This window comes from Bos grunniens, chromosome 16 (assembly GCF_055505025.1).
Source record: "Bos grunniens cultivar Pamir isolate PY7600 chromosome 16, Bosgru_T2T1.0, whole genome shotgun sequence".
Taxonomy (NCBI): domain Eukaryota; kingdom Metazoa; phylum Chordata; class Mammalia; order Artiodactyla; family Bovidae; genus Bos; species Bos grunniens.
The window spans coordinates 13,975,419-13,994,871 of NC_141180.1; the positions used below are offsets into that span (position 1 = coordinate 13,975,419).

Here is a 19,453-nt window from a genome sequence, read left to right on the forward strand (position 1 = left end):
TCTTCTTATTCTCCTCTGAGCCACACTAGGCTCCATAGTGAATGCTGTTTTGTTCATTGAATACAGATAATGTTCTCCAGGTCTTTATGCTTCCATCTTCAGAGAGCTGACACCTACTCATCCTTAAAACCTCAGTTAGGTATCACCAGCCCCCTGCTATGTCTTCCCACAAAATCTCCTGTGATAACTCTTAGGAAACAATTTTAACTATCTTTTGAAAGGTATTTCTACACCAGCAGACTCTAAGTTCTGTGTGACCAGTGTCGTTGTCTTTCTTATGAACCTATCTATGCTTACACATGGCATAGTGCCCAGAACACAGAGTCACACCATAAGTAATTTTTTAGTGAATCCAGTCTTAAAGTCTCAACTTTCCCTTATCATTCATTCTTATATCTACTGCTTTCCTCTTTAAGAGGCACAGGTCTACTCATCTGTTAAGTACACTTTGTAGTTTATGTCTCATTTGACTTCTCTGCAGTGTGTGCCATTATGCATTCATTCACCCACTCATATATATATGTCCAACCTATTTCCTGTCTGCATTCTTCTTCTGGGAACACCACTGTCCTGAGTTTCCACAATAGAAGTTTTACCCACTTTTATTCCTACCTCTTTGACAAATGTTCCAACTCAGTTTCCCATCTGGGATTTCTTTTTCTGTCTCCCTTCTTACATGGTATGTGAGAGTCATTCTACACAGTACTCTTCTATACATATTCTTTTTACTCTCTCTAAGCAATCAGCCATGAAATTAAAAGATGCTTGCTCCTTGGAAGAAAAGCTATGACCAACCTAGACAGCATATTAAAAAGCAGAGACTCTACTTTGCTGACAAAGGTCCATCTAGTCAAATCTACGGTTTTTCCAGTAGTCAGGTATGGACGTGAGAATTGGACCATAAAGAAAGCTGAGCGCTGAAGAATTGATGCTTTTGAACTGTGGCGTTGGAGAAGACTCTTGAGAGCCCCTTGGACTGAAAGGAGATCCAACCAGTCTATCCTAAAAGAAATCAGTCCTGACTATTCATGGGAAGGACTGAAGCTGAAGCTCCAATACTTTGGCCACCTGATGCAAAGAAGTGACTCATTGGAAAAGAACCTGATGCTAGGAAAGATTGAAGGCAGGGGGAGAAGGGGACAACAGAGGATGAGATGATTGGATGGCAGCACCGACTAAATGGACGTGAGCTTGAGTAAACTCCAGGGGTTGGTGATGGACAAGGAGGCCTGGTGTGCTGCAGTCCATGGGGTCGCCAAGAGTCAGACACGACTGAGTGACTGAACTAAACTGACTGATAAATCAACTGTATTTCAATAAAGTAAACTTTAAAAATATAAATAACTAAAATTATATTTTGTTGTACAATTTTTAAAAAGTGAATTCTTCACCTCACTTTCTAATTGATCATCACTCCGAATTTTTCTTTTTCACTTCTTTTTTCAACCTTTACTTGATAACACTTAGCAGTCTCTTGTCCATGTTGGGAAGTGTATGAATATTTTTCCCACTTGAGAGAAATAAGAGAAGGGAAGTAAAGGAAACATAGAGGGAGAAAAAGGATGGAAGGAAGTAGGAAGAGAAGTTAATAATATGTAACTTGTTGTTTAGTCACTAAGTTGTGTTCGACTCTTTTGCAACCCCATGGATTATAGTCCACCAGGCTCCTCTGTCCATGGAATTTCCCAGTCAAGAATACCGGAGTGGGTTGCCATTTCCCCTCCAGAGGATCTTCCTGATACTGGGATTGATCCCGCATCTCCTGTTTGGCAGGCGGTTTATTTACAACTGAGCCACCTGGGAAGCCCAATATGTAACTAATATATAATAAATATAACTTAAGTACATAATAAATTTTAGTATTTAAAAGTAAATGAATTCCTTTATAGGATAAATGATAACACTTCTCATAATTTTCAAGATTTTTAAAATGATAATAACGATTTATAATTAACAAGCTATTCTCTAAGTAAATGCATACTTTTAAACAATAGTTGTTCTCCATTGGAATCAGATTACTTCCTCTACTTATTTTTATTTTAATCTGTGGTTTTTAATTAACTTTTATAATCAAAGTTATATTTCATGTCATTACCTCAATAATTAAAATATTTAAACAAATATAATCCAAATTAATAGTGGTTAATATGTTATAAATGAATGTAAACAAGTACTTAAAAGTTGATTAATTGGGAAACAGGAACACTTTTTAACAACTGGCAGACAACCACAGCTAACATAAAAGTTGCAATTATTCCTAAAAACTATCTTAGTAACTAACAAATTATCTTAGTAACTTATTAAAACTTCAAGTGAGCATAGCATTTCACATTCGTCAGCAGAGTAACCTCATCTCCCACCCCAACTGCACGTGCTCTTTGTCTTTCTCACACACTAAATTCACATACATAATTTGACCTTCTGACATTTTCAATTAACCAACAGGCTCTCTGCTCGTGAAGAATGCTCAATCATTAGCAAATCCTGGCTCTAGAAGCCAGAGGGTATGTTAATCAGTCAGGAGAGATCAAAGTTACAGTGATCTATATATTTAGGTTCAGGAAATCTATTTAGTTGCCCTTGAATTAAGTATATAAGCTGATATTCAGGACAGCTCAGCATCATTTAAACATATTAATTAATATCATCTATGTCTTATTTATGTGGTTGTCAGTTTAAGAACGGTTTAATACAATGATAGGTCAAACCACAGCTGAATCATTTAAGGGCTGATCTCACTTACCCCAAATGTTGACATTATAGTTCTTCTCAGTTTTTCCTGCAACATTTGTGGCTTCACAAGTGTAGCGACCACTATCTTGAACCTGAGCATCTTCAATCTAAAAACAAAATCATGCTTTGAAACCACAGTTTATATTTTGTAATGAATTGGGGTTTTATATTAATGTTGCTTGTGATCTCTGACTTTTCATTTGTTCTGAAAGTTTTCAAACATATAAAAAGTTGAGAAGATAGTACTGGGTTAGCCAAACAGTTTGGTCTATTTTTTACTTAAGATGTTATGAAAAACTCAAATGAACTTTTTGGCCAACCCAATAAAATTGATGGCTATATGCCCATTACCCACATTCAATACTTACCAAGATTCAACAATTATCACTTACGTCATACCTTGTTTTAATCTCGTTAACTTTAGTGGTTGAAGGTCTAGAAAGGTCTTTTAAATATGATTAAGATAAAATAGCAAACCCCCACAATTAACCTTTGAATGAGTTATTTATGGCTTTAAATATACTATTTTTTTATGTCCAGAACACTCTTCAGTAAAATAATACCCTTACTCTTAGTTTATTGCTTTCTTCTATATCATGTTTAAAAGCTCCTTCAAGTCAACCAATATACTCAATTAGTCTTAATCTCTTAGTACCCAGTTTGGTGCTTGGTAGATAATTGAATATCAGTAAGTATTTTCCATATATTTATCTGCAACATACATGAATACTTATCCATCATTTATTCATAGACCTTTCAGCAGTTATTTAGAATCTTGTACTAGGCACTACAGATAGAAGTACCTACAGATGCTACAGTAGATAGAAGTACTACACTAAGAAATACAGTGTAAAATATGGTTTCTGCCTTGAGTCTGCAATCCAGCTGATAATATAAAGCATGTGAATATAAAAAAGAGTTTAATGATAAACAAGGTGTAAATAATAATATAAGATACTATAAGAGGTATAACAAATAATATGTAATTGACAGCTAACTTTGAAATCAATTGCTAGAATATTCAAAAGAGGGTGAATCATTGGAGTTGCAGTTATCACTGAAAGTATTTAGTCTTCACTAGTTCTCACTTCCAAGAAGTCTTCTCCCTACATCCCTTCCTCTGGACCCAGTCATTCCAGGGTGCCTGGATGGCCTTGGAGGTGGAGATTCAGTGAATCCCAGGATTTCTTCATTCCCTCTCTCCTGGCTTCCCAACTCCACTGGGATCTGTGCTCTGAAGAAATGAACTCCTCCAGTCACTGAAATTGCTAAGACAGTTCTACTCAAGCACAGCTCTCCCTGAGCAGTGCTGGGACTTATGTTAATACACTCATCTCCCTCTATCATTCAGTCAGTGCTGAGGTTTGAGAACTCTAGCTGCTTTCTAGAACTCTACTTCTGAGAAACGGCAGCACTTTTTGCCTTTATTTTCCCTCTGTAACTCAACTGACTTACCTTACTTCCTCCATCAGTGACTCTGACCTTTCCAGCCTTACCAGCTCCATCATTTCAGGACTGTAATTTTGAAAGACTCCATTCTCTTGCCTCTGATACACACATTCACGCTCCCTCCCACTCTCTCTTATACTTCTACTTGTGGAAGCTTCCCTTCATGCCACAATTTTCATTCACTTTTCAAGATTCTTTGTTTGACAGTGATAACTTTCTTTTACCAAGAAGCCATGTGGCGTAGTGGTTAGCAGCATGGATTCTGAAGTTATACTTCTATATCCAAATCCCATTTCTGCCACTTAGTAACTGTGGGCAGATTACTTAGCCACTCTCTCAATTCTACATAGGGTTATTATGAGGATTTTATAAACATTCCAGTGGCCTGTTAGCTTCCTGAATCCTAATTCCTTAGGCTGACTTTCCATGTTAGTTCTTATTTCACTCAAATCAGCCTTGTCAACATTCTTTCCAAAATTCAGTTTGTTACATTGTTGCAGTATCATGAGTTTACTTGCTCTTCATAATCAGGTCTTCTGTCCCATCTACCCATAGAAAGCCAAATAGCCATCTAAGACTATTCTAGGCAACCATAACCTTACTTTTCGCTATCTTTCCCAAATGTACTGTCTGTATCATCCACTGGGTAAGTAACTTAGAGCCTTATAGCACTTAGCTGCATTTTTCAATTAAGCTGCTAGATTTTCATATATTATATAAAATTGGAAATAATTTTATATGTATGTATATAGAATATATTTATATAGAATTGGAAAATTTTGCATAAATGTGTCATTCTTCATTGCATCCCTGTGCAGAGCACCTAGAATGGGGATTCGCTGATTGGTTGGATGACCGAAATGATGCACTCCTTAGAATGTTTCTATCATATTTGGCTAGAAGCATTTTTTGAATGGCTTCTGCCTTCAAATACAATTGATATTTAAATATTTAAATCTTACTAGGCATAAATTAGAAAAAATACCACAAACCTCAAAAGAGTTCCTAGAATTTTAGAGGATAAATTTAGTAGGATACTTGTAAAGTTTAATAGTGTACTATTTTGACAGGGGTAATACTAAAGTGATGATCTTAGAAACAAGAAGAAGTAAATGAATCTGTAGCCTTACCTTTAGCACACTCCCATTTTCAGTAACACTGAGACCTGGTTTCTTCAGCAAGGGGTGGCCATCTTTTAACCAGGTCAGAGTCGGTGGGGGAATAGCATCACTTTGACATAGTAACTCCACAGCTTGGCTAATGAGGACAGAGACGTTCTGTTCTTCTCCCATAATATTTGGTGCAACTAAGTGAAAGATGGGTTTTCCCTCAGGATAAAAGAGGCCAGCACACTGCTTATCTTTATTAATCATCAGGACATATACTGAATAACTTTATTAGTCCTTTTAAGATGTAGGATCACAGTAATTCTAGCATACCCTCTTTGCATCACTTGGTTCAGAATCAAGTGTTCATAAATCACTGATTAATGTGTTCCTGTGGAACAAAAATAGTTTTTCACTAACTTCTTGTGCAAAAAAGTTTTAGAACTGGAAGTTCTCACAAAGTGCCCATTTAAGAAACTTCTTGAACTCGAAGTCACCCCTTAAGATTTTCAAAGTATTAAATCACTCATGAAATATTTTGGAAATAACAATGAATTAAAAGCAAATATATTTTTGATGCTTATCTATATATTTTGTTGCAAAATAAAATAAGTTTCATACATATAGAGGCAAAATAAAAATCGAGTTGAAAGGGATCATCCTGTCCACCTCTCAGCGTGCAAAATATAAGATTGGTGACAGATAAGACCTTATGTGAAATAACATGATTCTATGGAATACAGACCATGTGGGATAACTAAATCAGTGACCAGCTGCACAACACACAGCTACATAAAAAGAAGAAATGAGTTGAAATTTTAATGAGATTAAAATGAGAATTCCCTGGCTATAAGGCTTGTCAGATGCTGAAATATGTTCTTGGAGGAGTTTAAGGAATCGCCTTCCCTTGGGTATATTAAAAAGTAGAGTAAACAATCATTTGTCTTAGATGGTCTAGGTACAGCCCTGCCAAGAATGAGAGGGTGGGCTTCATAAGCTCTCAAGGCCTCTTTCAGGCCTGTATTTATAATAATTCAAAAACATGAACTAATACTGAAATCAGGTCTGTTATTAAAGGGCGACTCCAAAAAAGCACAAAGGGGAATTTCCCCGGCCATTTCTCACTGAATTCTATAACTATTTAGGATTGTAAAAAACATACCATATTTGTAGTTTTTTGTTATTGTTTTTACAAGAAAGGCAAAGTTTCGCTGAAATGAATCCTAAAGGATTTTTCCAAATGCATTGGGAGGAATGAGGTGCTTGTGGTAAAGAACATTTTAACAGCCCGTTAGCCATTGCTTCTGACTCGACATGGCTGCGTGTGGCAAAATGACAATGGGCTTTAGCTAGTAACGTTTTTTCTGTGGATTTTAGCTAGTAACAAGTTTTTCTGTAACCAGGAGATTTCTCTGCTACACAGGAAAAAGCATACAAACTAGAGGGTACTTTCTTATGCCGTTTCTGGATGCAGGACTTGTGCTAAACCCAAAGGAATTGATGCTAACAAAAGAAATTTCATGCACAATGGTTGGAACAGACCAGTGGAGCATTTGGGCAGAGATCTGTGATGTCCATTCTGCTAAATTTAATAGCACACACAGATACTGGCTCTCCATCAGCTTAAATTTATCTATGGTGACAGAAAAGAGTGGGATTATTTTTCACATGTGAGACCACAGAAAAAGATATGCAACTAGTCTGAGATGAAAACTTCTATAATCTCAGCAAAATGAGCATGAGTGCCATCTTCTATTATGAAAAAAAAATATATCCTCACCAGGCTTTGCATAAAGAGTCCTAAATAGAACAGCATATTTCATAGCTTGGAAATAACTTCAGGAAAAGTCTGGTCTCTGGATAAAAAGGTACCATGACTATGTGAGTGAAAGTTGCTCAGTCGTGTCTGACTCTTTGCAAGCCCATGCCATTCTCCAGGCCAGGATACTGGAGTCCATACAGTCCATGGAATTCTCTAGGCCAGAATACTGTAGCGGGTAGCCTTTGCCTTCTCCAGGGGACCTTCCCAACCCAGGGATTGAACCCAGGTCTCCAGCATTGCAGGTGGATTGTTTACCAGCTCAGCCACAAGAGAAGCCTCCTGACTATGTGAAACATGTTTACCTTAGATTACTTGTAGACTTTATAAAAGAGCATGGATTCTTTAGGACTGCTTGTAGACAGAAATGTCGGAAATAATTCAAGAGAGCAGAATGCTAATTTCCAAATAGTTTTCCTTTAATTACTTTTCTTACAGCTAAGTGAGTGAGTCAAGCTCCAAAGGAAAACAAGTTTTTAACATTGAGAGGAAAAATCTAAAAACAAAAGAGTATTTGTTTCTTAAGATAAATTAAAGCAAATCTAATTATAGTTGAGGATATATATTACTAAAGCCCATCTATTTTTTTCTGTCCTGTCTTTCATTTCCAACTTCTTGTTTAGTCTGGGAAGAGAAAAAGCTTCCACCCTTTAGATTCCTGGGTTTCTTAGATGATATCCCTATTCTGCTTTGCAGTCATGTGGCTTAGGAAGGGCATATTGGGCCTGTTTCTCATCCCGTGCATTATGCCTGTGACACATAAGTTATCAAGTCAGAATTGCCATGGGGTTATGCTTGTGGAGATGCTGGGGAATGTGTGAGTGCTAAGAAAGCTCTCTGAACTTCAGTTTAAAGAAAAGGTACTGCAGGAATCCAAATCATTTAAAAACTCAATTCTCTTGTTTCAGCACTTCAGAACACAGTAAAGCAGCCTCCAAATTTATACCAAGGAGAAACAGTTAAATGAACTATTCTTGTAACTGTAGGGATAGCTATTTTATCCAGTATGTGCTCCTTTTACACCCCTATACTCTATAATGTGAATCTGAACTTATCTTTGGCCATGAGCAACAAACCAACCCAAGATCACCAAGGTTAATACCACAAACTTAGGAATATCGTGCAGGGGCATAATATAAATAGTAGAGGATAGATTGGAGGCTAATTTCAAATTAAAATTGTTTAATTTGGCACTTCTTTAACATGAAATATATAAGCATAGCAAGCTACTAAACACACACATTTTCAAACACATGTACATGTTAGCTAGCCTCTTGACTTTTACTACAGAGGGAAGAGTCTGGTTTTTGGACTAAAAGACTTGTATGAGAGTATCTTAACAAAATCTTAAAGAATAGTCATGCACATCTTCATAACTCCTGGAAAACATCAACTCTCTATCACCTCTCAGATCCACTTTTGACATGAATCAATGCTGAATTGGAAAAAGCCAAGGCCAGATTTTCAGTGTTGACTAAAACCTAGTGAATACCAACGGCAATCCTGGGCTAGGCTTGCTCATGACTGAAGGAGCTATTGTGTTACAAACTTAAACTGATGAATCATCCTCTAAAAACAGTGTAGACTGGAAACATTCCAATTCTTCATAAAGGATAAACGTGACCCATTAAGGGAAGGAGTTAGATTTCTTGAGATTGGGCATTTTGGAATCTCTGTTATCTCAGACACAGAGCACCAACAAACCTGGAGGCTGAATACCCACACATGTCAACTGCAGAAGCAACAAAAGTGGGGGATGCATACAAGTTATGGGTGATTTACTGAGGCCAACTGGGGTTTTTTAGCTTAATTAGATATGTATGGTATCTATGTTGTCACGAGGGGCCTTTTAATTAAAAAATTAAAACTTATTAAGTCAAAGTCAAAGATATTTGTGATGACTGTTTTTGGCAAATTCAAAAAGGCACATCAATTCATATGGCCTGGAGGTTAAAAAAAATAATACATTTTTTAATATATATTTTAAAAGGAGTGAATTCTTTGGAACTGAAGTAGGACCTAGAAGAAAAAGCCTGCATTAAACAGATACTCTTTGAGGGCCACAGAAGAAACAAATCCATTATTCCAGGAAGCAAAAATGTAATGCAAATGAGACACTAAAAAGAAAAAAACAACCTGAAAAAATCCTAAATGCAAAGGTGTACGAAAATGTGAAATGACAAGTGTAATCTATGAATGGAGGCCAATGAGACCGCAATTTCATCTTGGGGGCTTCTTGGTGTGATGGAATCAGACCTTTCCTTTTGTATATTACAGCTGCATCACAGGTAGGAAAAAGACTTGAATTTTGCCTAATTTATATTCAACTTTTGCTTCCCAAATAATCCTTTAATTCATAGACACAGTATTAACTATAAAATATGCTGATTGTACATATAATCAAAAGGTAAGAAAATCTAGGCTTCAAATAGAATTGATCAAGAGAGCTACTTGAAGAGGAGCTTGCTTTAGTGAGAAGATCATATCTTTGTATGCATTTTCATTCTCAGAAGTTCAAAAAGGGAAAATCAGTCAAAGTCAAATATGAGGCAGAAAGGGTGAAACTGATTCTGTTAATCTTATAACTTCATTTCCATTGTTCATAGCTCTCCATTGTCAAAAACTCTCAACTGTGTCAAAGATCTCAGGACTTAAACACAGCTATTTCAGAGCAGAAAGAATTATTAAAATGTCTCACCATATACTCTGAGGTCAATGTCCCTTTGTTTCTCCCCGGCAGCATTTACTGCCACACAGGTGTATCTCCCGGTATCACTGATCTGTGCGCTGGTCAATGCTAGGATGCGGCCCCCAGACAGAACCTATCAGAGAACAGACCACTAAATAACCAACGTGGCTCCTGAGAAGGGGAGGCGTAAACATACTTTTTAAATTATTTTCTGAGTTTAATCAATCGAACATTTGCCTCTAGAAGGATGTCTACCTGGATATTTTAAAGAGGGCAAGCATCATTCAATCTCCTCATTTTCTCCATGGAGGAAGACAGAGAATAGAACCAAAGCTGGCAATAATCACTGAAAACAACCCCCCACATACAGGGTCAAGTGAAGATTCAACTTTATCTATGCTTACTACAGAAAGAGAGAAAGCCACCAGGGGAGAAAGATAAGAAGTGGGAATAAGAGGAGTCAATCCTCCTCCTAATTTTTCCTTGGGAGAACAATTAAGAAGTTAAAATTAACACTGTAATATCAATCAAATTAATTAGTCACACTCATAGCCCTTTTATTCCATTGACATAGCTGTATCTCAAAAATACTGACACTGACTCTGGATAGTCTATGATTCCAAATTCTGCAAGCAAAGGATTTTCAAGAAAAGCTCAAGAAACAGAACGGTGGAATAACTATGCCTTCTTCAAGGCAAAACAAGATTAAAGTACACTTTAAATGGGATATATATCTTTTTGTATCTCAAATTTTGAGTCAGTGCAAAGTACTTAAATTTTGTTCTCAGACTCAAATTTCATATCTCATAATGTTGTCTTTTTCCATTTTTCTTGATATGATGTTTTAGTAGAAGTGACTACACTCTAGATGGTTCTCTGATTCATTATTATTTTCAGAAATTTAAATATAACTTCTACCAGGAAATTCCTGCTTCTGTCATTGATAAACATTTCTTTGTGTAGAGTATCTCTTATGGTGATACCAGACAGTGGGAATAGGGAAGCAGATGTACCTAAAACAATAGTCAAAATACAGAATTATATATGAGACAAGGGAACTCTTAGACATACTGAGCTTTTAATGAACTGTCTAGAAATCCCAGTTGTGTGTCCATATTCATAGATGTATATATGTACATTTTTGGATAACATTTGTGAATCCTTGCTCTGCAAGTCCCTTTTATTTGTTTAGACTTCGCGGACTGATAGTGAGATGGTAGATCTGCCTTAAGAAATGACATGGAGTACCTGTATCCCATTAACGAAACTCGTGACGGGGCTCCCATCTTTCAGCCAGGTCAGACTTGGGGCTGGGATACCTCTGGCTTCACACTCTAACCTCACCAGGTTATTAACCACCACTGCCACCATGTTATTGCTGCCAAAAATTGATGGGGGCACTGGAAAGGAACAAAAAAGTAAACAGAAGTAAGGCATGCTAACATCGCAGAATATTTCATCTCAGAATAATAACAACTATGTGTTCTGTCCACAGTAATGTGTTTTATATTTCTTATTTCTTGCCTTCCAGGTTTGTGTGTGTACGCGTGTTTCCCTCCACTGTATCCACGCTAGTACATTAACTACGAACTCCTCTTAAAAGCACTATTAGAGAAAACAACTTGAAAACATTTCCTGAACCTATGATTCTGATAGACAATATTGACAAACAGGGCTACTGTCATTAGCTGATAAGACAGTTGATGACTATTCTGAACAATTCATCTAAAGCAAACAAGTCCAATAGCATGTGAAAACAGAGCATTTAATAGGAATCAAAAATGTAAACACTTATCAGTTTTAGAACACTGCATCCTTAAATAAAGATGACAATAACACACTCTGTTAAATATCAACACTAGAATTTTCTAGATGCACTTGACCGTTTTGAATGCTGCTTTACCCTGGATCAATCAAGTAGTGGCACTAACCATGGACCTGCAGACTGTAAAACAGCTCGGTTGCTCCAGCTGAGTTGATGGCCACACATTTATATATGCCAGCATCTGTGATCTGGGCACTTTCAATATTGATGATCTGTCCTCTGTTCAAGAAAGTCACACTACTGGAATCTGATAGTGGACGATTATCTTTGTACCATGTAATAGCTGCAAGGAGAAGAGAAGAGAAGAGAAGCCCATCTATTTAAATGTTTCTTTAAAAAAATTATCCTTCAATAAAAAATAAATTAAAAAACTCAAAATACACACTGAATTAGAGGTTAACTACAATAGTAACAACTGCTTTATTCTTACGCTTATCACTCTAGTTTAATGTTTAAATATTTAAGGTTGATTTTTAGGAGGAAGGAGGTAAACATTAGAAAAATATGAACAGTCAGGCCAATATAAGTGCCTTGAAGTGAATTTGTAAAAATGATATTCTTTTTTTTTTTATTTTTAAACTTTACATAATTGTATTAGTTTTGCCAAATATCAAAATGAATCCGCCACAGGTATACATGTGTTCCCCATCCTAAACCCTCCTCCCTCCTCCCTCCCCATACCATCCCTCTGGGTCGTCCCAGTGCACTAGCCCCAAGCATCCAGTATCGTGCATCGAACCTGGACTGGAGACTCGTTTCATACATAATAGCCAGGACATGGAAGCAACCTAGATGTCCATATGCTGTTTTTTTTTAATCCCCAAAGATTTTATGCTATGTGAGTTCATGTCTCTAATATCCTTGAAATGAAAAAAATTATAGAAATGAAGAAAAGATTACTGGTTGCCAAGGGTTAGAGGGAATGGGGGTGGAAGGAATGTGGCTTTGGTTATAAAAGGTAAAGTGATGACTCCTTATGGGGATGGAAACATCATGTATCCTGACTGCATCAATGTCCATATTCTGGTTCTGACATTGCACTCATTAGAACACCTCATTAGAACTGATTCAAATGTATTCTTTTTAATGGCTGAGTAATACTCCATTGTGTATATGTACCACAGCTTTCTTATCCATTCATCTGCTGATGGACATCTAGGTTGCTTCCATGTCCTGGCTATTATAAACAGTGCTGCGATGAACATTGGGATACACGTGTCTCTTTCCCTTCTGGTTTCCTCAGTGTGTATGCCCAGCAGTGGGATTGCTGGATCATAAGGCGGTTCTATTTCCAGTTTTTTAAGGAATCTCCACACTGTTCTCCATAGTGGCTGTACTAGTTTGCATTCCCACCAACAGTGTTAGAGGGTTCCCTTTTCTCCACACCCTCTCCAGCATTTATTATTTGTAGACTTTTGGACTGCAGCCATTCTGACTGGTGTGAAATGGTACCTCATAGTGGTTTTGATTTGCATTTCTCTGATAATGAGTGATGTTGAGCATCTTTTCATGTGTTTGTTAGCCAACTGTATGTCTTCTTTGGAGAAATGTCTCTTTAGTTCTTTGGCCCATTTTTTGATTGGGTCGTTTATTTTTCTGGAGTTGAGCTGTAGGAGTTGCTTGTATATTTTTGAGATTAGTTGTTTGTCGGTTGCTTCATTTGCTATTATTTTCTCCCATTCTGAAGGCTGTCTTTTCACCTTGCTAATAGTTTCCTTTGATGTGCAGAAGCTTTTAAGGTTAATTAGGTCCCATTTGTTTATTTTTGCTTTTATTTCCAATATTCTGGGAGGTGGGTCATAGAGGATCCTGCTGTGATGTATGTCAGGGAGTGTTTTGCCTATGTTCTCCTCTAGGAGTTTTATAGTTTCTGGTCTTACGTTTAGATCTTTAATCCATTTTAAGTTTATTTTTGTGTATGGTGTTAGAAAGTGGTCTAGTTTCATTCTTTTACAAGTGGTTGACCAGATTTCCCAGCACCACTTGTTATAGAGATTGTCTTTAATCCATTGTATATTCTTGCCTCCTTTGTCAAAGATAAGGTGTCCATATGTGCGTGGATTTATCTCTGGGCTTTCTATTTTATTCCATTGATCAATATTTCTGTCTTTGTGCCAGTACCATACTGTCTTGATAACTGTGGCTTTGTAGTCGAGCCTGAAGTCAGGTAGGTTGATTCCTCCAGTTCCATTCTTCTTTCTCAAGATCGCTTTGGCTATTCGAGGTTTTTTGTATTTCCATACAAATTGTGAAATTATTTGTTCTAGCTCTGTGAAGAATACTGTTGGTAGCTTGATAGGGATTGCGTTGAATCTATAAATTGCTTTGGGTAGTATACTCTTTACATTTTCTCTAATGTATCAATATTTGTTTGAGAGCAAACTTTCAATCAATTCTATTTCTTCTCATGTAGAATATATGCCTCTCATCTACAAAAATTTTGTTTAGACTTCTAATCAAAATCAAACACACTATTAGCCTCAAAAATTTTATATTATTATCGATTCATATGAATAACTTACCAATGATGAGAATCAATACAATAACAGTCTCATCAAATGAATGATTCATAATCAACTTAGACTAGATTAAAAGTATATTTTCAGCATAAATGTATATACAATGACTTTGTGGGTTTTGTGGCCACAGTAAGGACAGTAAGGCAATTATTCACATGTCCATTATTTAAATAGGTAAATTATTTCATGGAGCTAAAAGCAATGAAAATTCAAAAATATCATCCACCAAATGATATCCTAATCAGTGTTTTACATTTGAAATGTATTCTATAATATTTTCTTCATTAGCAATTACTATAGTATCCTCATAAACAGATTTAGCAATTCACAGAAATGTTAAAACGTTGGTAAGTTACAGAGTCTGAAAACAAACAGACCAGGCGAGGGAGTTCCAGCTGCCTTACACTCCAGCTGCACGGGGCTGTTCACCACCACGGTCTCATTCAGCATCTTCCCTGCATCGTCCAGGCTGGGTGGCTCTGCAAGAAGCCCGAAGAGGTAACTAGCACACAGAAATAGGGTATTAAACTGAAATGGTTTCCTCACTGGGACTTGTCATTTCTTTCTTTTTTCCTTTCTATCTTTCACTTATATACAATGATATATTTGGAATAAAACTAAGGTACACTATTAAGTGTGGCTTCCCTGGTGGCTCAGATGGTAAAGAATCTGCCTGCAAGCCAGAGACCTGGGTTCAATCCCTGGGTTGGGAAGATCCCCTAGAGGAGGGCATGGCAACCCACGCCAGTATTCTTGCCTGGAGAATCCCCATGGGCAGAGGGATACTATTAAGCAGTAGTGAAAACAGGATGTAAAAGATCTTAAAAGGTTTTCTGGATCATCTATTAATCTATGCCCATAATGGAAAAGCCTTGGATACATACATTAGCAGAGTAGTAAAAGAATGTTAAGGGAGTATTTTTAATTTCAATTAATCTGATTAGTCTCATGATGAACTGCCTTTACCAAGAAGTAATCTTAATGTATTTGAACTCTTTCAGTGAAGAACATCAGTATTTCTCAAAATATCTGACTGTACCCTGTGCTTAGTCACTCAGTCATGTCCAGGTGTTTGCAACCCCATGGACTGTACCCCATCAGGCTCCTTGGTCCAAGGGGATGATCCAGGAAAGAATACTGGAGTGGGTTGCCATGCCCTTCTCCAGGGGATCTCCCCAACCCAGGGATCGAACCCAAGTCTCGCATGTTGCAGGCAGATTCTTTACCATCTGAGCCACCAGGGAAGCCTGACTTTACCTTAGAAAAGTACTATCTTAAATCATTTCAGAGAAATTAGAATCATTTTTATTTGTTTATTAGAGTCTTTTTTGATAGAAAAGTTACAACTGTTAGTAAAATAAAACAGAAAACTACATTTTCAACTTTAAATAATCACAGATAATGCTGCTTTAGTTTTAATGTTGGGCATCCCTGGTGGCTCAGAGGTAAAAAATCCGCCTGCAATGCAGGAGACCATCTGCAAAGCAAGAGACATCAGTTCGATCCCTGGGTTGGGATGATCCCCTGAAGAAATGGCAACCTACTTCAGTATTCTTGCCTGAGAAATTCCATGGACAGAGGAACCTGGCAGGCTACAGTCCATGGGGTCGCAAGAGCTGGACATGACTTAGTGACTAAACCATGTATATATAAAGTAGGAATTCAAAACGTTTAAGAGGCATAGTGTAAAAGTAAAGACAGCTTGTAATAGCAAAGCCCTACATCTCCTATCTTAGAGAATGCAGGAGGGATGTGAGGAAAAACCAAATTGCAAGTAAACCAGAGGTTTTCTCTTATTTGGAAAAGATGCTATGTATATGTTAACTTTGGGGTTTATATAAAAAACATTTTAAAGATTTGATAAATTTAACTTATCCAATGTACCAGAGGCCCTCACCTCCACCCCATATCCAATTAAATAATTGATCCATTAACCTAGCAAAAACAGAAAGGGGAAAGGAGGCAAGGGAATAAGAAAAATGATTAGAACTAAATAAGATGGTAGAAATAAAATCAAATATGTAAATCAAGAGCATAAATGTGAATGAGTTAATTTTCTTGGTCAATACAGAAACAGTTAAGACTATCTGAAGGTTATCAGTTTTTTTTTTTTAATTAAAAAGCACAAGCAAAACAACTGTAAAAATGTTGACAGTAAAGAGCCAGACATAGATATACAAGGAAAATAAAGGTGATATCAATTTCTGACAAACTGCTATACAAGGCAAAAATAATGCTTTCTACTGACTGAACTGTTGCAATTCAGAAAGAATCCACTATAATGATAATGCTTTATGCATTGTATAAACAAGCAAAATTGTAAACAAAAAAGGAGAGAAAATTTGAAAAATCTAAAAGTAGTATATTTCAGTATTTCTTAGAAATTAACTACATAGTGAAACAAAAATAAAGTTCTAGAGAATTTGAAAGCTAAAATTACCCAAACATGTATATGTTTAAAGCTCAACATTCAGAAAACTAAGATCATAGTATCTGGTCCCATGACTTTATGGCAAATAGATGAGGAAACAGTAAACAGTGTCTGACTTTATTTTTCTGGGCTCCAAAATCACTGCAGATGGTGACTGCAGCCATGAAATTAAAAGACGCTTACTTCTTGGAAGGAAAGTTATGACCAACCTAGACAGCATATTAAAAAGCAGAGACATTACTTTGCCAACAAAGGTCCGTCTAGTCACGGCTATGGTTTTTCCTGTGGTCATGTATGGATGTGAGTTGGACTATAAAGAAAGCTGAGCGCCGAAGAATTGATGCTTTTGAACTGTGGTGTTGGAGAAGACTCTTGAGAGTCCCTTGGACTGCAAGGAGATCCAACCAGTCCATCCTAAAGGAGATCAGTCCTGGGTGTTCGTTGGAAGGACTGATGTTGAAGCTGAAACTCCAGTACTTTGGCCACTTGATGTGAAGAGCTGACTCACTGGAAAAGACCCTGATGCTGGGAAAGATTGAGGGCAGGAGGAGAAGGGGACAACAGAGGATAAGATGGTTGGATGGCATCACCAACTCAATGGACATAGGTTTGGGTGGACTCCAGGAGTTGGTGATGGACAGGGAGGCCTGGCGTGCTGCGGTTCATGGGGTCGCAAAGAGTCGGACATGACTGAGCGAATGAACTGAACTGACATATGTTTATACACACACATATTATTTGTGTATTTATTGTTAACAAAGAATACATATTATTTTCAAGTGGCAACAGAATATTTTCAAAACAGATTATATATTAGGTCACAAAAAATCTCAATAATGTATTTATACCACAATTTAAAAAATCATAATAAGAAAATCACAGAACTCAGTAGTAAAATACAAAGTTCCCTACATGGGGAAAAACCTTATTAAAGAGGAAATCAAGACAAATGTATACGGGCAGAAAAAATTAATTAGAATGAGACTGATTAAAACTAAAATCTGTGGGCCATCAATAAGCAGTACATTACCCAAAGGCAATCTTAAAGTTCTAATTAATATATTAAAAACTAAGAAATGCTAAAAATAAATGTTCTAAGCATTCAACTCAGATTCTAGAAAAAGACCAATAAAATAAACCCAAAGAAATCAGGAATAAAGAAATAACAGAAGACTATACCAAAGCAAACAAACAAGCAAGCAAAAGGAATAACAAACAATATAATTCAAAGGTGGTTTCTGACAAGTTTAAAATAAACCCTGTCCTCAAAAATAGATGACCTTATAGATCAGATTTCTATTTTTTCGGAAGTTGTTCCTGAAGACAAAGTTTAGAGGTCACTCAAACCTGTAGTTCATTTGCACTCATCTCACACGCTAGTAAAGTAATGCTCAAAATTCTCCAAGCCAGGCTTCAGCAATATGTGAACCGTGAACTTCCTGATGTTCAAGCTGGTTTTAGAAAAGGCAGAGGAACCAGAGATCAAATTGCCAACAACCGCTGGATCATGGAAAAAGCAAGAGAGTTCCAGAAACACATCTACTTCTGCTTTATTGACTATGCCAAAGCCTTTGACTGTGTGGATCACAATAAACTGTGGAAAATTCTGAAAGAGATGGGAATACCAGACCACCTAATCTGCCTCTTGAGAAACCTGTATGCAGGTCAGGAAGCCACAGTTAGAACTGGACATGGAACAACAGACTGGTTCCAAATAGGAAAAGGAGTTCGTCAAGGCTGTATATTGTCACCCTGTTTATTTAACTTATATGCAGAGTACATCATGAGAAACGCTGGGCTAGAAGAAGCACAAGCTGGAATCAAGATTGCCGGGAGAAATATCAATAACCTCAGATATGCAGATGACACCACCCTTATGGCAGAAAGTGAAGAGGAACTCAAAAGCCTCTTGATGAAAGTGAAACAGGACAGTGAAAAAGTTGGCTTAAAGCTCAACATTCAGAAAATGAAGATCATGGCATCCAGTCCCATCACTTCATGGGAAATAGATGGGGAAACAGTGGAAAACAGTGCCAGACTTTATTTTTCTGGGCTCCAAAATCACTACAGATGGTGACTGCAGCCATGAAATTAAAAGACGCTTACTCCTTGGAAGGAAAGTTGTGACCAACCTAGATAGCATATTCAAAAGCAGAGACATTACTTTGCCAACAAAGGTTCATCTAGTCAAGGCTATGGTTTTTCCTGTGGTCATGTATGGATGTGAGAGTTGGACTGTGAAGAAAGCTGAGCGCCGAAGAATTGATGCTTTTGAACTATGGTGTTGGAGAAGACTCTTGAGAGACCCTTGGACTGCAAGGAGACCCAACCAGTCCATTCTGAAGATCAGCCCTGGGATTTCTTTGGAAGGAATGATGCTAAAGCTGAAACTCCAGTACTTTGGCCACCTCATGCGAAGAGTTGACTCATTGGAAAAGACTCTGATACTAGGAGGGATTGGGGGCAGGAGGAGAAGGGGACAACAGAGGATGAGATGGCTGGATGGCATCACTGACTCGATGGACGTGAGTCTGAGTGAACTCCGGGAGTTGGTGATGGACAGGGAGGCCTGGAGTGCTGTGATTCATGGGGTCGCAAAGAGTCAGACACGACTGAGCGACTGATCTGATCTGAATCAATGTATTAAATCTTCCTGTTTGAAATGCTTAGACTGTTTCTGTTTTCTGCTGAATTCTGACTTATGGCATTTAAGCAAAAAAAAAAAAAAAAGACCTTTAAATACGACTATCTGACTTTTACAACTGGAAAGGAAAAATAATTAGCCCATGGCACATTGCTCCAAAACAGTTATTTAAATATTAACTTGAAGCCTGCTGGACTGAAGTGATCATCGATGGCTTTGACAGGCTATGTAACTGCTG

The 19,453-nt window shown here is 37.2% G+C and overlaps 1 protein-coding gene across 8 annotated transcripts in view; it reads right to left on the reverse strand.

The window, feature by feature from the left end:
• The window catches only part of HMCN1 (hemicentin 1), a 537,476-nt gene that overhangs the window by 180,057 nt on the left and 337,966 nt on the right, over positions 1-19,453 (reverse strand). For 7 of the 8 annotated variants that reach the window (XR_015143096.1, XR_015143097.1, XR_015143098.1 and 4 more), the window contains 6 exons: positions 14,518-14,619; positions 11,728-11,904; positions 11,045-11,196; positions 9,806-9,929; positions 5,313-5,488; positions 2,744-2,840 (listed from right to left, as the gene is read on the reverse strand). Coding sequence is in view for 5 of the 8 variants with exons in the window: in XM_086343341.1 (XP_086199467.1) it covers positions 2,744-2,840; positions 5,313-5,488; positions 9,806-9,929; positions 11,045-11,196; positions 11,728-11,904; positions 14,518-14,619 (828 nt within the window). In the remaining 3 variants the exon portion in view is untranslated. Of the gene's footprint in view, positions 1-2,743; positions 2,841-5,312; positions 5,489-9,805; positions 9,930-11,044; positions 11,197-11,727; positions 11,905-14,517; positions 14,620-19,453 lie in introns of those variants that run through there. The other variant, XM_086343344.1, reaches the window with a different exon arrangement.